We start from the raw sequence: 14523 nt of genomic DNA, 5'->3' as shown, positions 1-14523 counted from the left end.
ATAGGTGCTGAAAGCTGCTTCTCCTCATTTGGTTCTGGTTCTGGGGATGCAGAGCAGACCAGTACCGGAAGACCTGAGAGGTCTGGAAGGTTGATACAACAACAGCAGATCTTTAATGTATTGTGGTGCTAAGCCGTTCAGTGATTTATAAACTAACAACAGTATTTTAAAGTCTATTCTTTGAGCTACAGGGAGCCAGTGGAGGGACTTTAAAACTGGTGTTATGTGCTCTATCTTCCTGGTTTTAGTGAGAACGCGAGCAGCAGCATTCTGGATCAGCTGCAGCTGTTTGATTGATTTGTTGGACAGACCTGTGAAGACGCTGTTGCAATAATCAATGCGACTGAAGATGAACGCATGGATGAGTTTCTCTAGATCTTGCTGAGACATTAGTCCTTTAATCCTGGAAATGTTCTTCAGGTGGTAGAAGGCTGACTTTGTAACTGTCTTTATGTGGCTCTGGAGGTTCAGGTCAGAGTCCATCACTACTCCCAGGTTTGGGCCTGATCGCTGGTTTTCAGTTGTAATAACTGAAGCTGTGCATTGACTCTAGATCGTTCCTCTTTAGGTCCAAAAATAATAACTTCAGTTTTGCACTGAAATAAAAGTTATTGGTTCTTAATTATTAGCTTTCTTAGCTTTATTGACAGTTGTGCTTTCTGTCCATCTTACCTCACCTGTCTCCTTCTCTGAAGTAGATTTAGTGGTTTACTTTTAAACACCATGGTTGACGTTTCTCGTTTTAATCTTCTCTGACCATCACAGGCAGTATAACACCCACCGTGGAGCTGAATGGTCTTGCCATGAAGAGAGGGGAGCCAGCTATCTACAGGCCCCTGGATCCCAAACCTATCCCCAACTACAGAGCTAATTACAACTTCAGAGGGATGATTAACCAAAGGTGAGCACCTTCAACATAACTTGTGTAAAAGGTGTGACTGTGTACTTTTTACTCTTCTGTTGACCATGACACCTAAGAATAAGGTGGCTGTTTATTGAGTGTTTTATTTTTTTTTTTTTTTATTGGAAAGGAAATATTCTGTAAATGTTTTGGATGCACAAACGTTTCCAGAAATGAAAAGAAAACATTTCTGTCTTGACTGTAGATTGAACTAGGATATGTAGCTGTGAGGATCTGCAGTTCTGATGGGACGAATGGGTAGGCACAGTCTATGGTGGGCTTCAAAATCTGATTGTTGTCTGATGTATGAATTGATGGATTAATGGATTAATCCGCAGAGCACAAGATTAGTAAAATCTTCAATAGCTGCAGCCCTGTGTCAGTCATCGTTTCATAATCAAAGCCTGTTCTGTGACTATAATGAAAGTCATTACTTTCATTACTGTTTTTCAAACTCTCTCTGCCTTTGAAAAAAAATCAAATTTTTATGCTTGAAAAAAGTTTTAAATGGGAATAAGTACAGAACGTGCAGAAATAATGAATGAACTCAGATTTCTTTATTTCTCTGTTTCCTTCCTTCTTCCTTTTTCCTTCTTTCTTTTTTCCTTTCTTGTTTCCTGTAAATGAACCTTTTATTATTTATAAAGATTTAGATTAGCCTGAACTTTAAAAAAGGTTCTGTCAAAGACCAAATCAAAAATCAACATTACAGCATCCATCTTAGGTATTCATATCCCCTAAACATTAATCTGTTTTATTCAGACATATTTTATTAGGATTCTATGTGATAGACCACAAATAAGTCATAGACATCAAGTGGAAGGAAAATGATTCACCATCAAAAAAAGACAAATCAGGGAAATGTGTTGTACATTTTATTATTATGCTCTGCTTTTTGTTAGTCTCTCACTTTAAATCTCAATAAAATATATCAGGGTTGTATTCCTATCTGTATGAAAACTCATGCATGAATCAGTTGTTAAGCACTTTACATAAGTTGTAAATTATAGTTTGTGAAAATCATATTTCAACCACTGAAAACCTCAGAAACTCTTCTGTGACAAAAGAAAATAAGCGCATACGCACTACCTCAACCTTGCTCTATTTTTTTTTCTATTTCTATAAAAATGATTGTAGATACACACACAGGTGCATATTGTTTCGTTTATCCTCTTTTATTTTTCTTAAGCTTACTCATTTATAATTGATGTCTGTACTCTGTGAGCTCTTGAAACCAAAGTCAGACTCCTTGTCCGTGCTCACAGCCTTGGCCAATAAAGCTGGTTCTGATCTGAAATAAGGATTAATGGTGAATAATCTTTTGTAACCTTATATTTTAGCATTTTATGACCCTTGAAAGAACAGATGGCCCTTAAAGCATGGGGACTTGAAAAGACAAACTTGATAAAGGCTCATTTGAAATGCTTTGAATCACTTTGAGTCCCTCCAGGTGGCAGTGTTTCATCACTTTACACATTTCCTGACTCCTTTCCAATTTTGATCAGTACTCTTTTAGCTGCTTTAGAGAAAGGTATTTATTTAACACTTTGTATATATTCATCTCTTTTATTTTTAACTTAAGCAATAGTCTTACTTTCTTGTCACTTAAACAAGTAGGTATTTAATACAGAAGTGTTAAATACAGAAGTGTTTGCTTTTAGTTCATTTCAACCTTGGCATTTGACGTTTCTTCTGTGAGATGAGATTTATTATATGAACAGATTATGTTGCCAGATAAAATGAGTGACTCAGTGGCAGTGTTGAGTAACTAAGTGTAGTCAGCAGAGAGCCTAGCATCTGGCTCACATCTTTTTACTATTTGATCCATGTAGGAACTGATGGGGGGAGAAAGATGAATGTCTTTGGGGTAGAGGAGAAAATCTGCTTGCCAACATCTATCCGTCAGTGTCGCCTGTTTCCAAGAAGACACCGGTAGTATTTATCTCTCATGGTCTGTTTTCTTTTCTGATTTCACTCAACCGGCGTGGCAAAGGGAAGAGTTTAAAGATGTGTGCCTCTCCGATAGCAGAGAAATATTTCATTCCAAGGTCACTTATGATTTCATGAGGCCTCTTTCTTTAAGTGTGAATGAGGGTAGGATTAATGAAGGGGAGACCTTGTGGATGGGAGTTCTCTTAAACAGATGAGTGACTATGTAACAGAGTGACGGGCCATATTTGGCATCCGTCAAGTAAACGATGCGGCAGGGAAGCGGAGGTTTCCACATAACCATGTCCTTACCTATTATGATGAATAAGAGCGATCCAGAGTCGTGTTGATGGAAAATCTTCCCATTAAAAGGGCAGCCCGGCTCTGATCCATCAGTGCTCTAATGACCGCCGAGACCAGTATTGATTCGTTCAGAAAGTGCCCTGCGGAGGAAATGCTGCGATAATATGAAATGTGCATTTATCAGTGTCTTAATGAATCTTATTTATGGTGAAGGACCTAAGCATAATTCTTTACTGCCCAAGTCCATGTTTAAGCGAGCGATCCATCTCCACTATCGTTCAGAAATGGGCGCCCCATTGTTCGGGACTGCTGTGAAACGTGTGGCTAACAAAACTGATGGTTGGATTTGGAAAATATTTGGTGCATCTTTGAAGTATTTTTCTACCTATTCCTAAACCTATCATTTGTGGAGTATGCTTTAATTTTCCTAGGAGTACTTCTTTGCCAATTTTGCAGTCATCCATCAACTAAACGGATGACTGCAATCGTGTGTGATTTCTGGTCTATTCTGATGAAGGATGTCTGCTGTTTAATAAATCTTTAAGGCAGAGTCACTAAATAATGATGTATTCCACATAGATTTGGGTGTTTCAGACACCAGCGAAACCAAAGTCCATCATGCGTTTTTCACTCTGTCTGTTTAGAGTTACATGTCTTATTTAAATAGATTGGGCTCTCTAATGCTGGATTCAGAGTTGTGTTGAAATCTCCACCTCTACATCTGGGGTATTGAGAAAAATTGGACTGTATCAGACGAAGTAGCAGAGACCCTGCATACTTGTGTTCTCAAGAAATCTTATGACATCAGCCGTTTTCATCGGCAATCCCCAATTCCTGTGTTATCACTGGAACACCTGGTTCCATTGAGTCATGCAGGAGCTCCTCCAGTTAATCCTCGGCGTTCCCAGCTTTCGTCCCTCTGGTCCAGTCTCAGTGGGCTTGGTGGGTGCAGGCATTCTGCGGGAGTTAGAATTTGGATTGGACTTTCCCCAATGAAGCAAAGCTGTGTAGTGTCCTCCCAGCCCTCATTTGGTTATGACAGTAACATTATGTCAGCTGGAAGAAGAGTGGGTTGAATGACTGCGGGTGCTTTGCTCTGTGACATTTCCTCCTCTGATGATTTTCAGATACAAGGCGGTGAGTTACTGCTTTCTCTGTCTGAAGCATAAAAGAAGAAAAGTCACCTGCGGCCTGACTGAAATTGTGACACAGTTGTAGTCGAAAAAGCTACCGTTTCTGTTCTACCCCTGGTTAAAAGTTGGTAATTTCATTATTTTTAACCATAAAAAGAAGAATCCCATGTAGTGTTTTACTTTGTTTTGTTTTGACTGGTTCTGTTGCCATTTTTTCCAGCAATGTTAACGACTTGCTAAAAACAAAAACATTACAGAGCAAATCTTTATTTTAAATTTATTCTCTTTTCTTGTCTGACATTAATTACTATGCCTCTAATAATATTGGTGTGTGCTGTTTTATTAGTAAAAAAAAAAAAGAGTTTTGGTTAAAGCCTCCTTTAGCCGAAAAAGTACAAAAAGGCATTTTCCACTATAATGTGTTCACTGGACATTTTGCAGTGATTAAGTTCATTGTTAAGACTGCAGCAGGCAAAACAAAGTCTAAAAACTTTGACGTAAAGAGAAACGTCTTAAAATTCGGTTAAAATTTAGAAAATAAAGAAACTATTAAAAAAATCTAAACATAAAACATTTTCAAACCTCTGAAATGCAGAAAAATGCTCAGTTTTTGTTGTACAGGAACAAACTTCTCCTTCGTCATCTAGTGCAGCGTTTCCACCTTGTGGTACGAGCAAGACATTGCGGCCAGGTGCTAACTAGATAGTTAGATAGGAGCCGTTCTGAATTATTTGGGTGCCTTTGCCCTTATTGTTTACTGAGGCAGAGGTTCAGTGTATGATTAGGCATGTTTGAACTCAAATTAGCATAAATAAAAGTCTTGCTTTAATTAAATGAGCACAAATAGAGCCTTGACTGAAGTGTCCTGCCATAGTCTCACCTTGTTTCCACCACCATGTGGCAGCTGTTTAAATAGACTATGTCTGACCAGTTTATGGCATGCATTGTTGAAAATTTTGGTTTGGCCCTTGTTTTATTATTTAATTGTCTAGTAAGTTTGCCTTATAGCTGCATGGTAGAATCCTTGGAAATGAACATACCTAGCTAGAACTTGCGTAAGGTACAGTGTGTACATGTGTGGACTGTGTGAATGAAAAGATCTATTCCGTGCCTGTAGAATATCAGATGGCACTTCAGACACAAAGTACACCCAGGAACTCAGGCGTGGTAACCCGCCTCTCTAATTGGGCCAACTCCACTCCTTGAAAAGGCAAATCTGCCCATCAGCACTTTGTTATATCCAACATTTCCTGTCATCTCTTCCTGCATTAACATATTACATTTCCTCTGAAGTCTTTTTAACACAAGCGGTCATCTTTTTTTTTTCTTCCTTTTTTAAAAATCTAAACTCTGTCTCTCTCTGTCCTTGCCTGGGTTACATTTTATATCGCTCCTTGTTTCTTTAGCCTTTACATTTCTTCAGGATATAGTCAGGACACAGCGTTCTCTCTTTGGTTCACTCAGGAATTCCTCAGATATGGTTCTTCTTTTCCATCTTATCATCACAGCTGCCCCCAGATAAAAAGAAGCAGCCAAATCCAAACAGGCAGTAACTTCAAAAGAAATAGCTTCTTTATTGCATTAGTTTCTCTATTTCATTTTATGTCAACACACATGTGCATAGCTCACAAAATCAAATCACTTCCCTGTTGTAGAATATAAATCCCCATGGGTGACATACCAGTGGAAAGGATATTACGTCCTAATTGTCGTAAAGCCGTGTTTTATTGAATGAGGGGGTGTGTGTGTGTGGGTGGGAGGGATATGGCTCCAACATAAACAAATGCTCACATGATTTGTGTTCACCAGACTCTATGATACAGAAATCTTTTTTCCCATTCCATCTAGTCTCTTCTGAGTCAAGTTTTAGGATTTTTCATCCCTGTCCTCCTTAAATCAGCCTCCTTGATGATGCGTGTATGAAGTTAGGTCTGAAACAAGATTATATCAACGAAAGCACTTCAGAGACAGACTGTGTCAATGGCAAGGCAAGTTAGGTACTCGAGACCTCATATATGTCTTAAACTTGTTTTTATACACACGTATTCGGTTGATTGAACGCTGTTCGATAGTTAAGCGTTAATTTTGCTGCCTTACTTTAAACACTTAATGTGAACAAGTAGGTGGCTCTGAAACCTTCACACACATCGTCATCTTGTTTGAATACGTGGAAGAAGCGATAAAATTAATTCATAATGCACAAGCACAATCTCACATTGAAAATGTAGAGTTTAGAAAAGAGTTTGAGAAACTCAGCCTGTAATGTGAATAGATTTGTTCTGTTGAAAACATCCAGGAATATCTAAGAACATCTGTGGAAGCAGCTGGGACATCTGGAGAAGGCACCGTGCAAACCCGAGATAGCTGGAGTGGTTTTTCCACGCCCAGTGGGGCAAAAATAGTAGTGGACATGTGCAGAAGACTCAGTGACAGTTTGATGGCAGGGATTGCCTCAAAAATTTGCGTAACAAAATATTACATTACCTGCAACTAGTCGCAATAAGCAGTTAATCAATTGGTCTCATGATCAATTAAAATGAGCTTGATCATTTCAATTTTGCTTAATGATTTTTTTGTTGTTGTTGTAGGGCAATTTTGTTTACATAGAAGATATAATCTATTTTTTTTATTCATCTATTTTTATTTTATTCTATTCTTTGTGTGTGGTTTTTATATTATTTTTGTTTACTGGTTTTGGTTGCTTTATGTTTGATATTAAAAATGTCTTCTAGTTCTAATGTGGAGTATTCTGTTCAAAATTGAAGTGTATCGGTCTTGCATTATTATGCCATCATCAGTACATTACCTTAAAATTGTCTCAAAACAATAATATCATTGTTTATTGCAATAAATTCTGGGACAATTTATTATCCAGTAAAAGTTGTCATAGTGTTGTCATAGTTTTTTTGTTTTTTAAGATTCTGCAGTATCTTTAATTTGCCTTGGTTAATTTTCAGTCAATTTTTTAATCTATTTTTATGTTTGTCGCTTTTATTAGTTAAGTATTACGCTATTGACACATTATTTATGCGTTGTTTTTTTGTTTTGACTTAATAAATGGACTCGAAGGTTGAAAATTGAGTCTGAAATTATGCAACTGCTTCTACTGTAAGTTAAAACTCTTAAAATGTCTTTTCATGGGGATCCAAAACATATGGAGAGCAGGGTTTATGTTTCTGTTTTGATAATGGTCTTTTTGGATGCATTGTTTTTTTGATTGTAAACACTGCTGCTTCGTAACTTTGGCAACCATTGTTGGTACCGATCATTTTGGGTTAATGGGCATCCCACACTGAGAGACATACTGTCCTACTTTCCACTGGTATTGTGCGTCAACTTCACAGAATAGCAACAGGTTGATCAAAATCATATCCTGTTCCATTGGCCCTTCAGGTATAAATCAGGCCAAACGTATTAAAGGCTGTTCTATCTCTTGTATATTTTGGAAGAAAGGGCTAAACTGTCCCAATTCTATAACAGCTCTTTTTCATGTGCGCTTATTTATAGTCCAGAGATACACCTATGTGTTTATGACTTTACCAAGGCTCCTGTAACAGCGGAACAGTTTCTCTATTCTTTATTTAACACACTGTCCTACTGTTTTGAATTCAGTCCACATCACAATCACCAGTCACTCTGCTTTGGTCAGGTGCGTCACTGGAAGATGTGACGAGAAATAGAGAAATATCGCAAATCTCTTTCAAATTTATACTTTGTTTACTTTGGTTTGAATCAAACTCACAGTACACTTTCTGTTGGAATACACACCTGTCTCTTTTAGTGTCCTTCATGTGGAATAATAATGAATCTTTATAAGCCACGGTTTGGTTTTTTCTCATGGTTCCCAAATCCTTAAGGAACTCCAGAGGAAACTCTTATACATCCTTAGTAATGAGCGCTGCTCCATTCCTCAGTTTGAATAGAAAAAGACAAACCACAGGGCTCACAAACCGATATTTTTACAATGATCTCTATAGTAAAATATAACAAAAAACTGAATATTCCTTATTTTACTACGGTAAACATGTTGTGTTCAGTATAAGTGACTTGCACAGGTTTGTCGTCTGCCATGAGTTCAGCATGAACGTTTGGGGAAAACAAAAACCAAAAAAAAAAAAAACACTCATCTCATTTTAGAAGTACAAACCACAACAAACAGTAACAACAGTGAACAGTGTCAGTTTGGACAATTTAATCAAACTGAGGCACAAAGAAAATGTTTTATGTAACCTGTTAGCTTTCAGGTTTCACATCTGTGTCAGTAGAACCTGTAATTTGACTTTGATAATAAAAGACAGCAGTGATCGTCAGGGAAGAGGCAACATCCTATTATGGACTGACAAAGTGTGCTCTGAAATTAAGTTGAAATTTGGTCAGATCTAATAAAGGAATAACAGCTGCTTAATAGCAACTTAGGACATTTAAGGAGCTTCTCAGCTTGTGATTTATTTTCAGTGTCTGGATATTTTATACCTCAGTTATGACTCTACATTAACACATGTGATAAACAGAATTTTTGTTTTCAATATTCTTGTTTTAGACCTCTTTTCATTTTGGGTTTTAACTGTGGAAAACTGAACAACTACCAACACAGACTACTGATTTGCCACTAAGTGAGGGTTAAAATTAATTTCAATTACATATTAATTTCCATTTCCATCTAGTCTGTTTTTGCACAAATATACAAAACGCCACTTTTTATAGTTTTGATATTGTCGTGTTGTGCTTCTGAATTTTGGAGAAACCTGCCATTTAGAGTAATTGAGCAGTTTTTCTTATTTTGTATATTTGACATTACACCACAGCCTTTATTTCAATATAACTACTTATTTTTATGTGTACCTGTGTTCACTCCATTTGCTGGTCACTTTGCTGCTGAAGCACTGGGTTTTCCCATTGAAGGATTTATAGAAGATTGTTGTATATCCTTAGATGCTTAACCTTTAATTTGCCATTTGTTGTATAACAATAAAACTATATGTTATCACTATTAGCCCATTTACATTACAGTACTGTGATTGTGCCCTACTTAACCCACTCGCCATTGACGTTCCAAACGCCACAGTATCCTTTTGTAGTGAATGCAACTAATATTTCAACTAAAGTCTTTTTTCTGAAAGATAAAATATTCCCCTTTTTTAACCTGCCTATCACTTGTTAGAGCCAAAGAATTGCCTGATTGGCGCATCTTTCTTATTTTTCTTATATGTAAAGACATTGGCTTGTATGGGTTTAAGCATTCATAGTAGTCTACTAAATAATCATAACATTTAATCTTGCTTCTCCTCTGTGGTCTGGTAGTTTCAAGCGTACACGCAGGATCCAAGAACAACCCCCCACCTCCCATCAATACATTTGATGTTTTGAGCCCTGTGTTTACTTGACTACGTGGGCTGTTTTCTCACCCCGGCATGTATTTTCTACATGAGCGATTGCGTGAGGCTGAAAGGAAAGTGAGCCATTCTTGATGGATAAAGGGAATGGAATAGAGTATGGAAGTTGGGAGGAAGAGAAAACAAGTAAAGTTCTGGCAGGAGATTGGAGGAAAGTGCAGCTGGTGGAGGAGTGAGGCTATCCAAGTTTTTGTGTATATTATTTTTTTCCTGCAGATCTTGGTCACCCTTTAGTTCCCCCAACGCAGTCCCATCCCCTTTACAAGGCTTTCTGTCCCAGTGTGTTGCATTTATTTTTGCAGTGTGTGACCAGTAGATGTTTTGGTGGCTAAGCTCAGGGATGCTGAGAAACAAAAATGCCACTATATCTCTGTATTCATCTGCTGCTATTTGTCCATGTGCAATTTACTCATTTTTTGTCTTCTTACATGTTGCTTTTCACTTTAAGTCCCATATGTCAGTATTATTTTTGCTCTTTTTAAGTTGAAGAATTTAGGTCAGAATTAGATTCTCCAACTATGTAATCTCTTTTAACATATTTTACTCCTGTTTTTCTCTTAAGGTCACATATAAGATGAAAAGCCTGATCAATAAAGTCTTTAGTGTGAAATAAAGTTTTGACGTTTCTTATCAAAAGTGTTCAGTTACTTTTCTTTTTCAATTTGGAATATGTACAAGCTTAGTAAAGCACATGCTTGCGTGCCTAAAAAGGTTGTTAGCACTTAATTACATGGTGTATTATGATTGTGGAAATAGACAGTGTGGAAGAAGGTAATGTCTATAAAGGAATGTGCATGTCCTGGAAAATCTGCTTTTACTCTCTGGCATTCTGATTGATTGGATTCAAGGGGCCCAGGTTTTGCCAGGAAAACATTTCTCACAGTCTGACACCCACGACCACCAACCTGAAGTGTTGAAGCAATGCAGGTGGGGTCTGTTGTTTCAAGGTGTGGATGCCAAATACTACTAACATGTGCAGCTGGAGCAGACATCTTGATTCAGGCTCTATCTTTATCTGTTCAGAAAATATGTTGCGAAAATCTGCAGCGACACGGCACATTCAGTACAATAACTTATTTTAATCACCGTACAAAAGTGATGTTGGAAAGGTAATATTTGCATACTGTTAAAAAAAAAACAAAAAAAAACTGTGAAAAAAACCAAGGCAGTCAGCATCATGAATACGTTAATATATAAAATACAGTTAAAATGTGCAAAATGTGTTTACTCGTCAGCAGTTTTACTGTGCGATGCTGTGAGACCTCTGGTGGAGCCAGCTGCACATTGTCATAAACTTATTGCCTACAAATAAGTTTATGGTCAATGGAAATGTAACTTATGTCATTCTTTTCAAGACAATAAATGTAAGTCCATGTAGTGGAAGAACTGTTACACATTTATATTTTGCAACTTCATGCATCATTCTTAATGTACTTAGGAGAAATTACTTCAGTCTTGTTTACGTTTGTAAATCCTGCTGCTTGCTGGTTCAAACCATGACCAGTACTCCCTCAACCAATGAAGGCTATTCGCCGATATACAAATCAGCCGATGCAGGCCTGTGACTACCTGTTCTTTCACTAAACACATAGAGCTGGCCAAGCTGGCGCTTTAATCCCGCCTTGAATTGTTTTATGAAAGCAGCTACTGACTGCGGTCAAGTCAGCAGCAACATGCAGTCAGTCAAATGTTGGGCTAATTGCTTTGTCTTGTGACAGAATTGTAAATAAATACTTCCAAATATTGTAAAATAATCAAACTGTCAAGACAAATGAATTGCAACTAAGTTGTTTAGTTCAAGAGGAGCTTAACACGTGGTAATAGACAATACATTGTTGTTTTTCCTGCACAGGCATTTAGAGGAGGGAGATTTTTTTTTCATGGCACTGATGTAAATGGTTTCCAGCTGAAATGTCACTCATAGCACTGATTACAATAACAAAACTTGTATTTCCCAGTAGGACTGTGTGTGGGCTTTAAAGGCAGCATGATGTTTGAATGTGCCTCTGTCTGTGTGTTCACACATGGCTTTTGGAATGATTAAAATGAAATGTTAACCTTCGCTAACTGGGCCCACATGAAAGGCAAGCTGTAGGGAAGGTTGGGGCTTCAAAGAAAAATTCATTACTCACTTTTAAATGCTGATGATTTATCATTTGATTGAGTCCTGGTATCAGTTCTGCTCTTTGACTCATTCCTAGCACGCAGCCACTTTGAACCGACACATTTCTCTGTTCGTATAATAATTTTTCCCTCTCCATATTCTAGCAGCAGGTGTCCTGATCTAATTTCATCCACGTTGCAGGGCCGCTAACAAAAATAATAATGATCACGCAGAAAACAGGCAGACGTGGTCACAGAACGCTAATGAGAATTTTTCCTGTTTTCGGTCTGCGTGATTTTCATGCGTGCATGTGTGCTGGCCTGCACTCTTGGCTTACTTGCTTGTGTGTAAGCCACTACTTTCCCACGTTGTGGAGTCGGGTCTCCCACAGGCCTCCCTCCACCTCCCTCTCTTTCTCTCGTCTCTCATTCTTTTCTTCCCTTTTCTCCTTCATGTCCTTCTCTGTCTTTCTTGTACCTCTCTCTTCTCTTCCCCTCTGCACCTGTAGTCAGTGCTGCAGCCCCAGCTGCTCCCATCTCGGCTCAGAGATGTTGGCCTGAGCCAGTGTTGCACTTGGCATGTCCTCTGAGAACCTGGGGCCACGCTTGACGTGCGAGGCCCAGGCAGGCCCCCACCCAGGGAAGACTCCTGTGGCCATGAGTTAAGAGTAGACGCATGAGAGGAGGGCTGTGGCCAGGAGAAAGACCGGCTGGAATTCTGGGAGTATTATGCTGATTCATTTTTTTCTCATCTCGGTGGAATCAAATTTTAAGAACATAAGGAGAAACAGAGGATGTGTAGAAAAGTTACACAGATTTCTAGAAATGTTAAGCTGATTCCAGAATGAAACCAGCCACTTGAATCACATGATAGACATCTCTCCTACTTTTGGTAATGTTTGCAAACCAAGCAAAAATATTAATTATGACATCGATAAGTAACCTATCCTGATATCTGTCAGAGAGGTTCCTTATACAGATGGTAAACAGATTTTAGGCATACTTGCTGCCTGAAATCTCCATATACAAAATGAGAAATGGTCTTAGATTGGCAGGAAAATATTATTGTTTGTCACTTACAGAGAAAATATTCCTTACTTGTTTTTATTATTCTAAAAGAGATAAAATATTGTCTGGGTGATATTAGCCTCAGAATAATTTCACAATATTTGCTGAATATTTTTCAAAAAATGTCTTTTATCAAAAAAAATCAATCATGTATATCAGTTTAATTAGTTGTTAACTCAAATAACGAATCAATCAATCTCACCAATGAATTTAGGCATCTAGACATTCAAGGGATGTCTAGATGCCTAGATTAAATTAAGGGATTAAAATGACTTGGATGTAGCATTGATGTTCATGCTGAGCAGGCTGAATTGTGTGTGACGGGTTCTAGGTTCTAAAAATGTATAAGTATGTGCAAACAAATGCAAACAAGCCTTCCATCAAAACATGAACACATACATAAAGGGTTCAAAACTTCAGTCAAACAATGTCTAACTCTCCAGCTTTCCACTAGAATGTGATCAACTCTGGTGTTTTATCATTCCGAGCTCCCAACTTCTTAGTCAAGTCGTGTGCAGAATAACTTGTCTCTAACCCAGATGGTGCTCTGGTGTAGACCTGAAAATGTTATTGAATTTCTGTAATACTCGGTTACATGCCATGGCATCTGAATGGGTGTACGTGTTGTTTTCTCCAACATCCATAATTCCAGGCATCATTTCACATCAATTCAGTTCCACAATACCGTAAATATTTATACATTGGTCTCGCTAAACACGTTCCTAATGTTCTGAAGACACTTGGCAAAAAAATCACAATTAATAGCTTTAAACCTCAGAAACAATGTTTGTGCATGGCTCCCATGAATCTTGCAAACATCTTTCTGCCTTGGAAGGTAAAGAAATGTGGGTTTATGATAAGTGGCTTTACGACAACCCATCAACAGCAACATTTAATTAAATTGCAACGAGGGTTACCATTGACCTTAAAGAGCCAAGGGCATGTGGAAATCTGAACCATGAGCCATCAGATCCATCTGGTACCAATGCTTTTTATTAGATTGATTGGTGTACTCTTGGTAAGCAATCGGGTTGGTTAATAAAATGTTCCATGAGGGAAGGACTTTCATTACAGTGTTGATGATGGATCAGAAGGGTTCCCTGTTAAGTTTAGATAGATTTTAGCATTAAATCTCAGTTGTAAAAAAGATTTATGTCCTCTTTAAAAGTGTTTTTGTATGTATCAAAAAGGGATTGTTGGGTTATGATTATCCTAATTTAATTTCTCTGTATCTAATGAGGAGCATATGTGTAATTTGTTACGAAACCAACCGCATAGATTTCTAGGTCTCACATCATTTAATGCATTCTTTTTTTTCCTCGTGAATCCATGAACCCTCGTAAAAGTGCAGCTTCACGGCAGACCCGAGCAGGATGTTGTAGTGGAGATATTTGTACAAATAAAAAAAATTTAAAAAAAGGACAGCTTTATACATATCAGCCTTGTTGTGAAATGTGGTCTACCTTAAGATTTTCATTCTGTGAATAGAAGCCCACTGCCAAACATGAAAATGTGCAAAACAGTCTGGGAACTAGGCACTAATCGAGACATATTTCCATAAATCCCAGCTTGTGTCGACCACATATGGAGTGTCTGTATGTGCTTGTGAATATAAGTGTATCTTTGCAGTGATTAAAGCAGACAGGGAGAGGGATATTAAAATCTTTGGTTTCCTCACTTATTAGTTTTCCCA

At 37.8% G+C, this 14523-nt stretch overlaps 1 protein-coding gene across 1 annotated transcript in view; it reads left to right on the top strand.

Annotated features, from left to right (window-relative positions):
* Window positions 1–14523, top strand: part of stau2 (staufen double-stranded RNA binding protein 2) — an 85767-nt gene that overhangs the window by 5433 nt on the left and 65811 nt on the right. Inside the window, exon 5 of the mRNA XM_005797872.2 lies at window positions 766–901. Within this exon, the coding sequence (XP_005797929.1) occupies window positions 766–901 (136 nt within the window). The remainder of the gene's footprint in view (window positions 1–765; window positions 902–14523) is intronic.

The sequence above is a fragment of the Xiphophorus maculatus genome, chromosome 21, assembly GCF_002775205.1.
Source record: "Xiphophorus maculatus strain JP 163 A chromosome 21, X_maculatus-5.0-male, whole genome shotgun sequence".
In the NCBI taxonomy this organism is placed as follows: domain Eukaryota; kingdom Metazoa; phylum Chordata; class Actinopteri; order Cyprinodontiformes; family Poeciliidae; genus Xiphophorus; species Xiphophorus maculatus.
Note: the sequence above shows the minus strand (reverse complement) of the source record. Positions and strands in the feature narration are given on the sequence as shown.